The sequence below is a fragment of the Cuculus canorus genome, chromosome 15 (assembly GCF_017976375.1).
Source record: "Cuculus canorus isolate bCucCan1 chromosome 15, bCucCan1.pri, whole genome shotgun sequence".
Classification (NCBI taxonomy): domain Eukaryota; kingdom Metazoa; phylum Chordata; class Aves; order Cuculiformes; family Cuculidae; genus Cuculus; species Cuculus canorus.
In genome coordinates this window covers 8,078,409-8,092,301 of record NC_071415.1, presented here as the reverse complement: position 1 = coordinate 8,092,301, position 13,893 = coordinate 8,078,409, and the positions used below count along the sequence as shown (strand labels likewise).

Sequence of the window (13,893 nt, the reverse complement as noted above, 5' to 3'; positions counted from 1 at the left end):
CTGTCCCTGTGTCCAGCATCCACCAGGGAGGCTGAAGGAAAAGAAACCAAGAAGAAAGAAAGGCTTGTGACGCTGCAACATCTTGATGCCTGGAGAGCTCTTGGCATGGTGCGAACTCCTGCCTGTGCCCTGGATAACATCTCTGCCCCTGGGATGCTGCGATGGGAGCTCCTCATGCGACCATCCTGCTGTGCAGCACCAGTGAGGATCACGCTGACCTCACCGCAGCCCTGCTCTGGTGCTGAGGATTTACAGGCAGCTTCAAATCTACCAGTTAGGTAGAGCAAGAAATAACTAATACTCTCATTTTATGAGAAAACTGAAAACAGAGAGGGAAAGGGCAAGGGACAGTGGGATTTCTGTCTCAGCTGTGCTTGTTTTCTAGCACACACCATGCTGCACAGCCAGGTGACTTCTGCTGCCGCCCGGGGAAGCCTGCAGTGAGGTGGTCACTGTTTCAAGCCTCGTGTGGCTGCCCTGCATCGTCCCTGGGGACGCTCAGCCCTGGGAGCCTCCACTGCTTCACTGCACGCCAGGACGGGGCTGGCAGCTCTGGGTCCCAGCAGAACACAGGAGGGGTCTTGATGGGTCAGGACCATTGAGAGCCCCGGGGGCCGAAGCAGAAGGAGCAGCTCCTGACTGTTTTATCTCTTCCTTCCCTGGCAGGCCAGAGCGATACGGTGGAGGTCCCGGTTCGCCTGATCCCTGGGGAGAGACAGGCTGGCGATGGCACATCCCTCCCGGAGACACCCAATCCCAAAATGGTGCGACCTCGTGGGACTGGGGGAGGGATGACACTGGGAAGAGCTTTGCTGATGTGTACGGGGCCATTGCATCCGCAGGAAAGGTCAACAATTTGACTCCTTCCACATTGATGTTGGAAAAAGGGAATGGGGAAGGGTGTGCCCACATGTAAATACCTTCTGGTGGCTGACATCATCCCTGCCACAGAGCTCGCTCCGAGATCACTGCTCTGGGCAATTAACCAGCTTTAATAAGGCTGGTGTCTGTCAGCATCTTCCTGCAGTCTTGTGAGCGAGAGGCTCTTGGGGAGCTTCAGCAAAGGCAGCGCAGCCTTGGGCAGGGGGTGAAGCTCTCCTTTAAAGAGGGAGATGCTGCGGGCTGGTGGGCCCATGGTTCTGTCCTGTCCCCAGGACATCACAGGTCACCGTAGGGCTCTGCAAGTCCTGTCATGATTCAGGCACTGACAGCAGCACTTTGCCCTTTTTTTCAGATGTCAGCTGTCTATGCAGAACTGGAAAACCGCCTGATCGGGAGCTTTGCTGGCAAGATGGGTAACGCTGCCCTGCACAGAGCATCACCTCCTGCCCCAGAGCTGGCACACGCTACAGGTAGCGCCTGGCTTCCCACAGCAAGAGAGAGGCACTTCTTGGGGTGGGAGGTGTCTTGGGTGGGTGGTGTTGGCCACACAGGTGGGGGAGAAGACATCTTTCTTGGTGTCATAACGAAGCAGTGACAGTGTCACCAGTATGAGCCCAGTGATGGCTCCTGCAAAGCTGCATCTTCCCAAGAGCAGTGGAGTGCCTGGGATGGCAAATCCCGTGGGAGCCCAGCACAGCGCTGTGCTGCGCAGGGCACTGCCCCGGGGAGCTCGCATCCCGTCGAGCACAGCACTGGGGCTCATCACAGCCTGAGGCCGGGGCTGCAGGCAGCACCCAGTGCAGGACCCCTCGGCAACACTCTGTCCTGCAGGTGCTCGCAAGCCAGGGACGGCGATCTCGTGGCCGAGCGACCCTCAGCAGTGCTACTACCGCCTGCACAGCAGCGTGGCCTCGCCGAGCAGCACTGAGTCCAACCCCTACGTCAGCCTTGACAGCAGCCCAGCCCCGTCCCCCAAGCACCGCAGCTACCCGCTGAGCCCTCTGTCGCGAAGGAAGAAGCTCTTCACCTTCTCCAGGCCCCCGCGCAGCCGTGATACCGACCGATTCCTGGATGCCCTCAGTGAGCAGCTGGGACACCGAGTCACCATCGTGGATGATTTCCTCACCCCTGAGAATGACTACGAGGAGGCGAGTGTGGCACCAATGTGGCTTAATGCACAGTTTTTGTCTATCATAGAATCAGAGAATGAATCACAGAATTAGAGAATGGTTCAGGTTGGAAGGGACCTTAAAGAACATCTAATTCCATCCCCCTGCCATGGGCAGGGACGCCTCCCACTGGATCAGGGGCTCAAAGCCCCATCCAACCTGGCCTGGAACACCTCCAGGGATGGGGCAGACACCACTGCTCTGGGCAACCTGGGCCAGGGCCTCCCCACCCTCGTTTTGACAAATTTCCTCCTTATGTCTTGCCTAAATCTTTCCCTCTCCAATTTAAAGCCATTCTCCCTCACCCTATCACTCCATGCCTTTTTACAAAGCCTCTCCCCAGCTTCCTTGTGGCCCCTTCAATACTGGAAGCTTCTCTAAGGTCTCCCTGCAGTCTTCTCCAGGCTGAACAACCCCAACTCTCTCAGTCTGTCCTCGTAGCAGAGATGCTCCAGCCATGGAGCATCCGTCATGCGGCCTGCACCATGCTGGGAAGGGTGCAGAGCATTTGGGGACACATCCTGGGGCTCTGTGGGTGTTGGAGGAGTCAAGGGATGAGTGAGACCCTCCCCCCCAAGGGCTGGGTGGGTGATGGATGAGATGCCACCTTCAGCCTTCCATCTCTCCTTCACCCAGATGAGTTTCCACGATGACCAGGGCAGCTACGTCACCAACGATGTCAGCAGCAGCGAGTACATCAGCAGCAGCGATGACGGCAGCTCCTTGACCTACTCCACGCTCTCGGACCACATCCCCCCGCCACCGCTCAGCCCCCCACCGCCACCACCCCCCCTGCAGTTCCACGACCCCCAGACCGTCCCCACCAAGGCAGAGACCACAAAAGCCAGCATATCGCCGGCCCCCAAATCCCTGGTCAGCCACTTGCACCCCATCCCGCCCCCGCCACCCCCGCCGCCGCCCCCGCCCGTACCCTGTGCACCCCCCCTGCACCGGGGGCTGCTGCACCGCAGGAGCGAGTCCAACCACATGAGTGTCAAGCGGCTGCGGTGGGAGCAGGTGGAGAACTCAGAAGGGACCATCTGGGGGCAGGTATGGCCTGGGCGGGGGGAGCGGGGCCGGGGGCAAGGATCCAAACTGCTGTCTGGTCATTTTTCTGTATGCAAAAAACCATAGAATCTTGGAATGGTTTGGGTTGGAAGAGACCTCAAAGCCCACTCAGTTCCACACTCTGCCACGGGCAGGGACACCTCCCGCTGGAGCAGGGGCTCCAAGCTCCATCCAACCTGGCCTTGAACACCTCGAGGGATGGGGCAGCCACCACTGCTCTGGGCCAGGGCCTTCCCACCCTCACAGCAAAATATTTCTCCCTCTCTATCTCCCATCTTTCAGCTCAAAACCACTCCGCTCATCCTATCCCTGCACTCCCTGATCAAGAGCCCCTCCCCAGCTTTCCTGGAGCCCCTTTCAGTACTAGAAGCTTCTCTAAGATCTCCTCAGACCCTCACTTTTTTGAAAGTTCTGGAATTCCCACTTTGTCCTTCAGTTACACTGTTGCGCCCGAGTAGCATATGAAGAGCGGCAGTGCTCTGTGGGATTGCAGATGTGCCAGAAGCCAAATGAACCCACAGGGCAGCGCTGCCAGCGCGGGGTGCGAGGACAGGGGGCAACCTCTGGGTTTCTTCTGAAATGAGAACAGGTCCCACCAGATGGGCTTAGTGCCTTGTGTAGAAACTGCCTTGGCAGAGGTGAGCGGTTCACCAGGCTCTGGTTTCCATGCAGGGCTTGTGACAGCTGAGTCTCCAGTTACAGGGCAGTGCCACCAGCCTGTCCTGGTTTCTTCTGGGGACACAGAGCTGAGCATGGGGCGGAGGGAAGGGGCCAGCACAGTGAGCAGTGTTGGGCTGTGCCCTGCGCTCCTGATTCTTCTTCTTCTTCCCACAGCTCGGGGAAGACTCTGATTACGACAAGCTGAGTGACATGGTCAAATACCTCGACCTGGAGCTGCACTTTGGGACACAGAAGCCTACAAGTAAGTATCTGAGCCCTGGAACAGGTCCTGATGCCAGCCAGGGGCTGGGAGGAACTGGGGCTGGGTGGGCAGCGAGGCAGTGCCTGGTCTCAGCATCACAGCATTCTTTCATACTCAGGATGGTGTTGGCACAGCAGATCATTAAGGTGCAGATCGTTTCACGGTCTCCCTTAATTTTCTTCACTGCCGTTATCTGTCTACTGTCCACATTTCAGTCAATCAAGGCAGTGAAACTCTGCTGGAGGGTTTCGCTCCCTGTCGTGTTTGGTGCTGCTTCCCAGCTCTCATGGCACATGCCCGGCCATCGCCATGCAGCCGGCAGCACCACTGTGCCGGCACCGCTCTCCGGTGCCTCGAGGCACCTGGTTTGCAGCACAGCAGAAGCTCAAACCTGCTCCACGTGTTACAATCATTTGTGCGCAGTCTCTGCTTGTTACGGTCTGTGCCGCACAGCCAGGCAGCGGGGCTGGCGGCACGCATGGACACCAGGTTGTGCTGCAGCAGCAGCAATGACTGCAAACAAGGCTTGCAGCTCTGTCGCTTTGAGAACTCAGCCCTGAAAAAGTCCGGAAAACATTTCTTTGCCCATAGAGAGCATCACAAGCAACTATTTTCTTTTTACACATATAATAAGTTAGTTCCCACCAAAACCTACTTGTGGGGTCCAAAGGTACCTGAAAGTGCAGCCTTCCCAATGCTCTGGAGCTGGGGTCTCCTGCAGACCTCCCGACCAAGCTCGCCCACCCACCCACCAATGTTTCTGGGTGCTGCCAACCCCTGTGAGCACATCCAAGCTGGGGTTGCCAAGTCAGGGGAGGTTTTCGGGACATGGGATTACAGTGACGTGCTCCTGTCCTCCTGCTGCCTTATTTCCTCTGGGAAAACTAAACTGCCGGTGAGTGTCCAAGCTCTCCTGCAAGGGACATGACGGCAGCGTGGGCAGGGCTGAGCTGGAGCGGGCACATGCAGAAGGGACTGGCAGAGGGACTGGTCTCGGGGCGATGTCTCTCTTGGGATGTTTCTGGGCAGTCTGGGATTTCCTGTGTGTTTCACCTCTTGTTTTACCTTTTTCAGCTCCAACTGAGTCCTCCACTGAGGAGATCTTTGAATCACAGAATTCAAGGACTCCCGGAGCCATTGCTGTGTGCAAAGCATCAGTTCTCCTCTCTTTCATTCATGGTTTTGCTGTTTTCAGTGCAGTTTTCTCCCTGCTGGAGCCAGCTGAGCCTGTCCTTACCCGTGATTAAATCTTTCAGTTTCTCTTCCAGAGCCAACTCTCATGCCAGAAAACTTTAAAAAGAAAGACGTGGTTGAAATTTTGTCCCACAAAAAGGCCTACAACACATGTAAGTAAACAACACGGTGAATGTAGACCCAAAATAGGCCCAGAGATTCGACTGGGCACATAGAGAACTGGAAAGGTAAAAGGAAGGAGGCTACATGAGCACAATCCCCTGAGCAATCCCAGCCTGGCGCTGCTGGTCTGGGCTGTTCCTGCAGCCCAGAGACCCTCTAGGCTGGCTCAGCCCCAGGCAGGGGGAAGAAGGTGGCTTTACAAGCGAGGATGGAGATGGGATGTGACTCATTGGCCTGGGGAGGGAGGGGGGAAGAGCTTGCATGGCCCCGCAGTAAGTGTTTGGCGCCGCTTTCTACCCACTGGGAAAGGGTCAGTGCCAATTGTCCAGGTCATGCTCCTGGTAGGAAGGAGGGAGAAAGGGCTTGGTGGGCTCCTGCGAGCAAGCTTCTGGCCTCCTGGCCACAGAGTGGATGGGAGAGGAGGAGGTGCTGGTGGTGGTTTCCAGTGCAGCCCAGCCTGATGCATTAGTGATGTCCAGGCACAAAATGCAATACCCTGGGGGTCTGCAGGATCAGAGTGATTCCTCGGGGTCTCCACTCAGCCTCCACAGGACCTCGGAAAGCAGAAAGCACCTCACCTGCCCAGGGCTGACCCTGTGCTGGTGCGTGGAGAAGTCCACGCCACTCTCACATGGTGGAGTCTGAGCTTTGCCTCCTGATGCTGTCCTGCCAGGCACAGCCAGCCCCCATGGGGTCTAGGCCTCCTCCCCTCCCAACTGATGTGTTCCCCTTCCCCATAGCCATCCTGATAGCCCACCTCAAGCTCTCGCACATTGAACTGCGCCAGATCCTCATGACGATGGAGACGGACCGCCTGGAGCCTTCCCACATCAAGCAGCTCTTGCTCTATGCCCCAGATGAGAAGGAAGTCCAGCGCTTCCAGAGCTACAAGGAGAACCCCGGCAAGCTGAGCGAACCCGACCAGTTTGTATTGCAGGTACCTGCGGGCAGGGATGTGTTCCAGGAGTGAGGTCTGCATGTACACTTCCCCCAGCACAGCTTGAGGCCATTCCCTCTTGTCCTATCACCCACCACTTGGGCGAAGAGACCAACACCATGTCGGCTGTTTTACAAGCACAGCGTGCCATGATGCAGTCAGAGTGACTTTGCCCAACTCTGATTTCCTTTCTGTTGACAAAGTGACTTGCGGATATCGACGTGAAACCTCCCCATCCTGCGGCAGCAAACTGGCTGTGCTTTGCAAGCGACAGCAGCCATCCCAGTTTGCTCCGTGATGCCACCGTGCTAAGCAAGAGCATTCCACTTTCACGTACAAGGAAACATGCCAGGAGAAACACCAGATAGGAGGGATTATGGGGAATGGTGACAGCAGTATTTTTCTCCTCTTCTTGCTCTTAGATGCTGTCGGTACCAGAATACAAGATCCGCCTGCGCAGTTTGCATTTTAAGACCACTCTGCAGGAGAAGACAGAGGAGATCAAAGCCAGCTACGAGTGCATCTGCAAAGCCTCTCTAGAGCTGAAAAGCAGCAAGAAGCTGGCTAAGATCTTGGAGGTCAGAACAGTCCTTACTTCTGGTAACAGCCACCAGGGGCCTCCCGCATCCGCGGCAGTGTCTGCAGGCACCCTTGCAGCTCCCAGGCAGCTCGCAGGCAGCTTGCAGGCAGTGAGGCAGCTTGGCTGCTCACAAGAAGCTCACAAGCAGCTCCCAGGCAGCTCACAAGCAGCTCCCAGGCAGCTCCCAGGCAGTTCCCAGGCAGTTCCCAGGCAGCCAAGCAGCTCCCATGCAGCTCCCAGGCAGCCAAGCAGCTCCCAGCAGCTCCCAAGCAGCTCCCAGGCAGCCAAGCAGCTGGCAGGGCACCCCGTGGGGCTCCTGTGCTGATGGGCTCATTGACAATCCTCGTCCTCCCAGTGCGCTGTGGCTGCTCGGTGTGGGTGCTTGGATGATCGGTGTGTAGAGAATCGGTGGCAGTTTTGCCTTTAGCACGCATTCCTCCACCTCATCGAATCCACTGAATGCACTGATAAGGTGTCATTAAGGATACCCTCTGAGCACAAATACGAGGGCCCTTAGCAGAAATAACCTGGCACAAAAAACGCTGCATTCCTACCATCCTGGAGGCAGAGGGAAGCTTTTTACCTCTGCTTCTACCACAGCATTGGTCTCTGTGCCCCAAAAGCGAAGGTGATGGGACAATACAAGTGCTGGAGGTCACTGGCCGGTCTTTCACTGAGGTTTCTCCTTGCAGTTTGTGCTGGCGATGGGGAACTATCTGAACAATGGGCAGCCCAAGACTGGCAAAACAACAGGCTTTAAAATCAACTTTCTTACCGAGGTAAGATGAAGCACGCTTGTTCCCAGGAGGCACCAGTGCTGGGAGCTCCAAGTACCAGTTTATCCTGCCTGTTCTCTTACAAGGCTCCTGGGAATGGCAGCTCCCAGAGTGGGGAAGGCTGGGATCAATGCACAAAGCTGACCTCATAGGGGCCTCAATGGTGTTCTGGTCCCTCAGCGTGCTGGGGCCTGAGACCCACACTCGGGTGTGAGCAGAAACACGGGTCTTTATCCCCTGTGGGACTACTGAGGGGTGGGAGATGGGGGGACAGCCCTGGCCTGCTGGAGGGAGGCATTGCTTAGCACCTCAGCACCACTAATCTGGGTGTAATGTGCTGTGCAAGCATTAAATGTCCTCTTTAAACATTAATCCACATATCACGGCTGGGAATTGCTGAACGTGTGAAAGCAGGGTGAGCCGAGCAGCACGGAGGAGCCCCCCGTGTGTTTGGGTGCTTGGCAAGACCCGCTCTCCTCTGCCTGGGAATCTCCTCACTTATTTTGCTTTGCCATAGCTGAACACAACAAAGACAGTGGATGGGAAGTCCACCTTCCTGCACATCCTTGCCAAATCACTTAGCCAACATTTCCCAGAGCTCCTGGGCTTCGCCAAGGATCTTCCTACAGTGCCCCTCGCTGCCAAAGGTAAAGGAACATCTGCTAGTGCTGTGTCCCCTTGCACTATCTCCTGGTTTTGTATGGGCATGGAATCTGTCAGGATCTGCACAGCATTGGCACAAGGAGAATGGCAGCCCAGATGAATGAGAGTGGTCCTAAGCGAGAGGACGGGGCTAGAAAAGGATGAGTGTAGTGACAGAGGAGGTCCCATCTGTCCCATACTGCCACACATGGGATTGTCCTGAGGAGGCTCTTTCCCTTACCCGACCTGACCCTTCCTTCTGACTTGTAAAAGCAGTTCCCAAGGTCAGAGTTATCTCCTAGCACAGCTGAGGCATGGAAGGGGGAAGAGCTGGGAGCTGGGCTGCTCCACCCAGCCTCTGTCTCCCTCCGTGCCTGGTGTGCAGCCTCCCCAGTGCGGGGGCAGTTATTGCTGCCTGCAATCGCGTGTGGTACAGAGTGTACAGCACCCGTAGGTTATGAGTTCACAGTCCAGCCGCAGGTATGCCGGAGGATGGCCCGGCTTCCTCAGCTGCGATGAAAAACAGTCACCACGATGCTGGGGTTGGTGTCTCTCCCCTTGTGTCGGTGCTGTCCCTGTGGGCTGGCTGCACCCAAAGCACAGGCTGTGTGCTCCTTGTGCATCATCTCCTGCTGTTTGTGAGGAATTCCCTTGGGAATTAGCGCTACAAGGGAGAGATAAAGGAGAAAACTCAGGCCTAGAGATGTAGATTGACCCCTGGTGAAGGACTGTACCTGCAGCTTTCCCAGCTGGATTTGTGTCTGGTTTGTTCGATATCACCTCTGTCTCGAAGGCTCCCTGCTGCCCAGACTCCTGCCACGTTCTACCCAATTTCAGACCATGTGCCAGCCAGGGCTCCCAGCTTCACTCTTGGACAGACACAGGGTGACCCAGTTGCAGCACGGAGCCCAGACCCTCCTGGCAGGCTCTCCCTTGCCGGTAGAAAAGCTAAGGCTTGATCGCCCAAGGCAGCAAGGAGCTGGAACTGCTCCTTGCTCTTCTGAATGCTGGTGCTATGAAGAGACGCCACAGAGAGCAGCCTGGATATTGCCACTCATCCTCCTGTCTCCTACACTCCCTCTGTCCCCCTCCCAAATACCTGTGTGTCCATCACTGCCCTTGTGCCGCTGAGTCTGTCGTGCTCCTTGCACTTGCCACATTCCAGGCTCCTTTTGAGGTTCTTGGCATCTCACCAGCATGGCTGCTGGTGATCTGATGGAGGCTGACAGGAAGGTCTGGTTGTCCACCACACCATGGACAGCAAGGACAGGTTGTGCAGAGCCATGCAGACAGACAGCTTAGATTCATACAATCATGGAATTACCGAGGTTGGAAAAGACCTCTAAGCTCACGCAGTCCAACCTGACCATGCTGACTAAACCATGTCCTCAAGTGCCACGTCTACATGCTTTTTGAACACCTCCAGCTTGAACCACCCTGATTGATGGCCCATGCTTGTTGCTCTTGCTTCGCTGCAGAAAGCAAGCCGGACCTAAGTCTCCTAACACTGTTCTCTCCTCTTTTCTCATGTAGTGAATCAGAGAACACTAACGGCTGACCTAAAGGACCTGCACACCACCGTCAGTGACATACAGATGGCGTGTCACAACATGCCAGCTACCGCTGAGGACAGGTTTGCAATTGTGATGACCGTATCCTTCTGTAAAAGGGGCAAAACATCACCGTGACTTACTGCCCTCCAGAAAAAAAACATCCATTTGCCTTTATGCCTCCTTGGTAAGCCATGGGGCTGTGTCCAGCTGGTAAGAAAGCACCATCTCAGCACTCGGTGGGATCCTGGAGAAAACTCCACTCTCCACTCACTCTTAACCAGCACGGGAAACAGCTTTTGTGGTGACCACTGGTTCATGTGCCTCTGTGTGGCAGAAACCCAGTGCCACAAGGCCAGAAAGCTTTCTGAGCTGCCTTTCCTTCCAGAGAAGTGCTGCTTGGCACAGCCGAGCAGGTTCCCTTCGGGTGTGACCACAGCCTGCTTTTGCAGCAGGTCCTTTCTTAGATCTGAGATGAAACCCAGCCATTTGATAAGCAGAAGCGATTCTGCTCTCTACCAGCTCCGCAGTTCGGCTGGTTTTCCTTAAGCCACGGCTCTCAGTCCTTCCTGGAGAGTGCCCAGCCTGCCATGCGGTCCCTGGATGACCTGCAGCACAAAGCCATGGAAGAATTCAGCAAGGTGTTGTCCTTCTTTGGGGAAGACTCAAAAATGACAACTTCCGAAGCCTTCTTCGGCATTTTTGCAGAGTTCATGAGCAAGTTTGAGGTGAGTTGTACTTTTCAAAGCCAGCCAGTAAAGGGTTTCCTGTTTGACGCCAGTGAAGCATTTGACTTGCGTGTGAGCTGTGGGACCGAGATCGGTTTTTGTGAGCATGTGTGCCCGAGAGTCTGCAAAGAGCAATTTCTCTAACGTGCAAAGCTGTCTGGTTGGGGCAGGAGGCTGAGGGTTGATGGTCCAAGCACTGGCCCCATGGAGAGTAATGCAGTTGTTACCATGGTCTGATGTTCTTGGTTAACAAAAGCTGGTTTGGAGAAGCTGCACTGACTCTCAGGGCTTGTCCAGGGGGAAACTTGAGGAGAATTAAGTTTGCAGCAGGCAGTACTGTTGAATCACCCTCCCTGTCCACACCAGCTGCCTTGCCAGATCCTCAGCTCCTGCTCTCTGCTCTCTCCCTGCAGCGGGCCCTCGGTGATGTGCAGGTTGGCGAGAGCCAGCGCAGCCCCAGGATGACCTCTCCCCTTGCCTGGTGACGGGTCTGCAGCAACGTGAGGTGCAACAATTTCTTGCCAACGAAGTGCAATTGGCTCCCGTTGAGTTTGGTTGTAAATACACTGCTGTCACCTGCTACCACCAAGCAGAACCACAGACCGAGGGGTCGGGGCAGTTTGGACACTGAAAAGGCACCGTAGGTGATGGTGGATGGATGCGAGGGTGAGGCACAGGGACAAGGACGGAAACACCATGCTGGGCTTGACAACAGCTTGCTTAGCATCCTCTATTTCCAGGGTATTACAGAGTAAAGGGTTTGAGACACATCTGGGCAAAACCTCACTCTCCCACATTTCCAGAACACGCACAACTGGCCGCAGCAGTCGCTGGAGACCTTTCCCACAGCCAGTGCCTGGGCATGGGAAGAGCTCTCCCCAGGCAGGCACCGCTTGCCCTGCCAGCCTCGGGGCCGGGGCTGGAGCTCAGCCACAGCCGCCCTGGGAAGCCAGAGCAGGGCGGGGAGGAAAGGAGTGTGGGAGAATGAGGGCTGCCACCAGTACCAGCTCCCCAGGAGCTCCTCTCAAATCCCTCTCTGAGCCCTTCTGCCCTTGCGCAGTGACTGTGGGACTGGAAGTCCACCTGAACAGGCCGGAACGGTGGAGTAAAGACCACTGGAGATGGCCTGCAGGCTTTCATTGCCCTGCCATTCCTGGCCGGTGGCAACAGAAAGCAATGTGACATCGCAGACCCCTTCTGGCACTTCTGTGTGTTCCCAAATACAGATCCAGGTTGGTTCTACCCAGCTGTGCTGGAGAGTAAGGAAAACCGAAAGTCCTTCCTGCCCGCCAGCTTTGCTTAAAGGTGTGGCAGAGACTGAAAGATGTTGAAATCTTCCCAAGAGTTTAAGATCATCAGCACTAGATATATTTGAACTTGCCAGGAGACAGAAATCCCTGAGCATTTTGGTGCCTCCTTGGAAAGTACAGAACACCTGGTAGCCTCCAAACTGCTGTTGAAGCAGTCATTCCTGCTGAATATCCCCAGGGAACTCCAGAAGCACACCCACCCATCCTTCGATGGCTTCATCCCTCCCAGAGGAAAGGGCTAGCAGCATCGCGAGGTCAGTGCACGCGCCTCCGGGCGACGCAGGGCCCCGAGAGCTTCGCGGCTGCAAACCTACAGTGCGTTACTTTTGCGAGGCAATCCTCCCCCATGCAAAATGCATCATTTGCCTTTCAAACCCGAGGCGCTCCAACACCCTGCCCCGTGGCAGCGCCGCAGCAAGCCGTAGCGTAGGTAACCTTCTCCCGTCTGTTGCCAGAGCGAGAGCTCTTCCTGCAGTCTCCGCTCATGTACAGACTCACTGACTGGTGCATTATTTATGGGAGACCTCATGACCATCAGACCATCAGTTTGCAGTATTTTTTTTAAACCCTGCTGTAGAAAGTGAAGTATATTTTCACAAGCGTTCTCAGTTTATACAGCTTTAAGTGCCAGGTAGTTCCTAGCATCGTGTTCCCAGAGGTGTGGCCCCATCCGCCTCTCCTCTGCCCCGACACAGGGCAATGCTCACCCAGCTCCTCTTTCCGTTTTGGATGCTGCACACTGCATTCAGCTGATTATTTTGTTTTCTAATAACCTATTCAATATTTAAACCACTGGAGGTTCTTTTGAAACTGTCATCACAAATGTGAAGATGCTGTACATAGATTTTGCTACATGTTGTACCTTTCCAAACTAGTTAGAGCTCCGACCTCTTTGGTATTTTTATGTGAATATTTTCAAAGAACCAGAACTTCTGATGTGTGGTTATTTCATAATGGGACTATGGATACTCGCAGTTCAGTCTCTACCTGATGCCCATGTGCTGTTCCTGAAATAAAGCTACTGCCTTCTGCCTCCTGACTGTACATCTGCATCCGTTGAATCTGCTGCTTGCAACAGCTGAAGGTCAAGGAGAAGGAGAGGCAATGGCCTCAAGTTGCACTTAGGGGAAGTTTAGATTGGATATTGGGAAAAATGTCTTTATTGACAGAGCGGTGAAGCCCTGGCAGAGGCTGCTCTGGGCTGTGGGGGAGTCTCTATCCCTGGAGGGGTTCCAAAAGCCTGTGGCTGTGGCACTTGGGGCCATGGTTTGGTTGCCACAGTGGGGTTGGGCTCACGGTTGGACTGGATGAGCTGAGAGGTCTTTTCCGAACTCAATGACTCCATGATTCTAAGCTGTGAAGATTCCTGCATCTGGCATTTGTTAATACTGGCCACTGACATCTACAGGAGGGAGCTGCAGGATCCAACCCTCCTGGATTTGTGCTGGGATGGGGAAAATAACTGCATAATTGTGAAAAGCGCTGCCTGCCTGCCAGCGTTCAGGCCATGGTGACAAATGCAAGAGGCAAATTCTTAACATAGTATGAATTTTTTTCTGCAGTCTTCAGAAGGAAATGTTTCGTGAGCTTACAAGACAGTGAATTGTTCCCCTCTGAAAAGGAATTCTTGGCTGCGGTTGAGTTTATGTCCCCGAAGGCATTTATCTCTCCTTACACTAACAGCCGACAGATAGGGACCAGTTTCATATCAGATTTCCTGGTTGTAGTTTAGCTTGTTTACAGCCACCTGCTTGGCCACTGGGTCCTCCGTGGGGCTGCAGGATCAGCACCTGCAAACCAGCTCCGAACAGGGCTAACACGATGTCACGATGGGAAGCCCCTAGCAGGGTGCAAGCATTAGAGTGCTCGAACCGCTCCTGATGTTCCTTTAGCCCTTCTGGCCAAGTCTGGCTCTTCTGCAAGATCTTGAGCTGCGCCACGTGGCTGTCAGACCTCCCACTGCATGGTCCAGC

The 13,893-nt window shown here is 55.0% G+C and overlaps 1 protein-coding gene across 5 annotated transcripts in view; it reads left to right on the top strand.

Moving 5' to 3' along the window:
* GRID2IP (Grid2 interacting protein) overlaps positions 1-12,954 on the top strand; it is a 41,102-nt gene extending 28,148 nt beyond the window's left edge. For 3 of the 5 annotated variants that reach the window (XM_054080926.1, XM_054080928.1, XM_054080927.1), the window contains 13 exons: positions 667-764; positions 1,235-1,352; positions 1,714-2,030; positions 2,688-3,101; positions 3,954-4,041; positions 5,310-5,387; positions 6,138-6,334; positions 6,757-6,912; positions 7,607-7,693; positions 8,208-8,337; positions 9,866-9,984; positions 10,446-10,610; positions 11,024-12,954. In XM_054080926.1, coding sequence (XP_053936901.1) covers positions 667-764; positions 1,235-1,352; positions 1,714-2,030; positions 2,688-3,101; positions 3,954-4,041; positions 5,310-5,387; positions 6,138-6,334; positions 6,757-6,912; positions 7,607-7,693; positions 8,208-8,337; positions 9,866-9,984; positions 10,446-10,610; positions 11,024-11,095 — 2,039 coding nt within the window. In that variant the 3' untranslated portion in view covers positions 11,096-12,954. Of the gene's footprint in view, positions 1-666; positions 765-1,234; positions 1,353-1,713; positions 2,031-2,687; positions 3,102-3,953; positions 4,042-5,297; positions 5,388-6,137; positions 6,418-6,756; positions 6,913-7,606; positions 7,694-8,207; positions 8,338-9,865; positions 9,985-10,445; positions 10,611-11,023 lie in introns of those variants that run through there. The other 2 variants (XM_054080925.1, XM_054080924.1) reach the window with 2 other exon arrangements.
* The last annotated feature ends 939 nt before the right edge of the window (positions 12,955-13,893 follow it).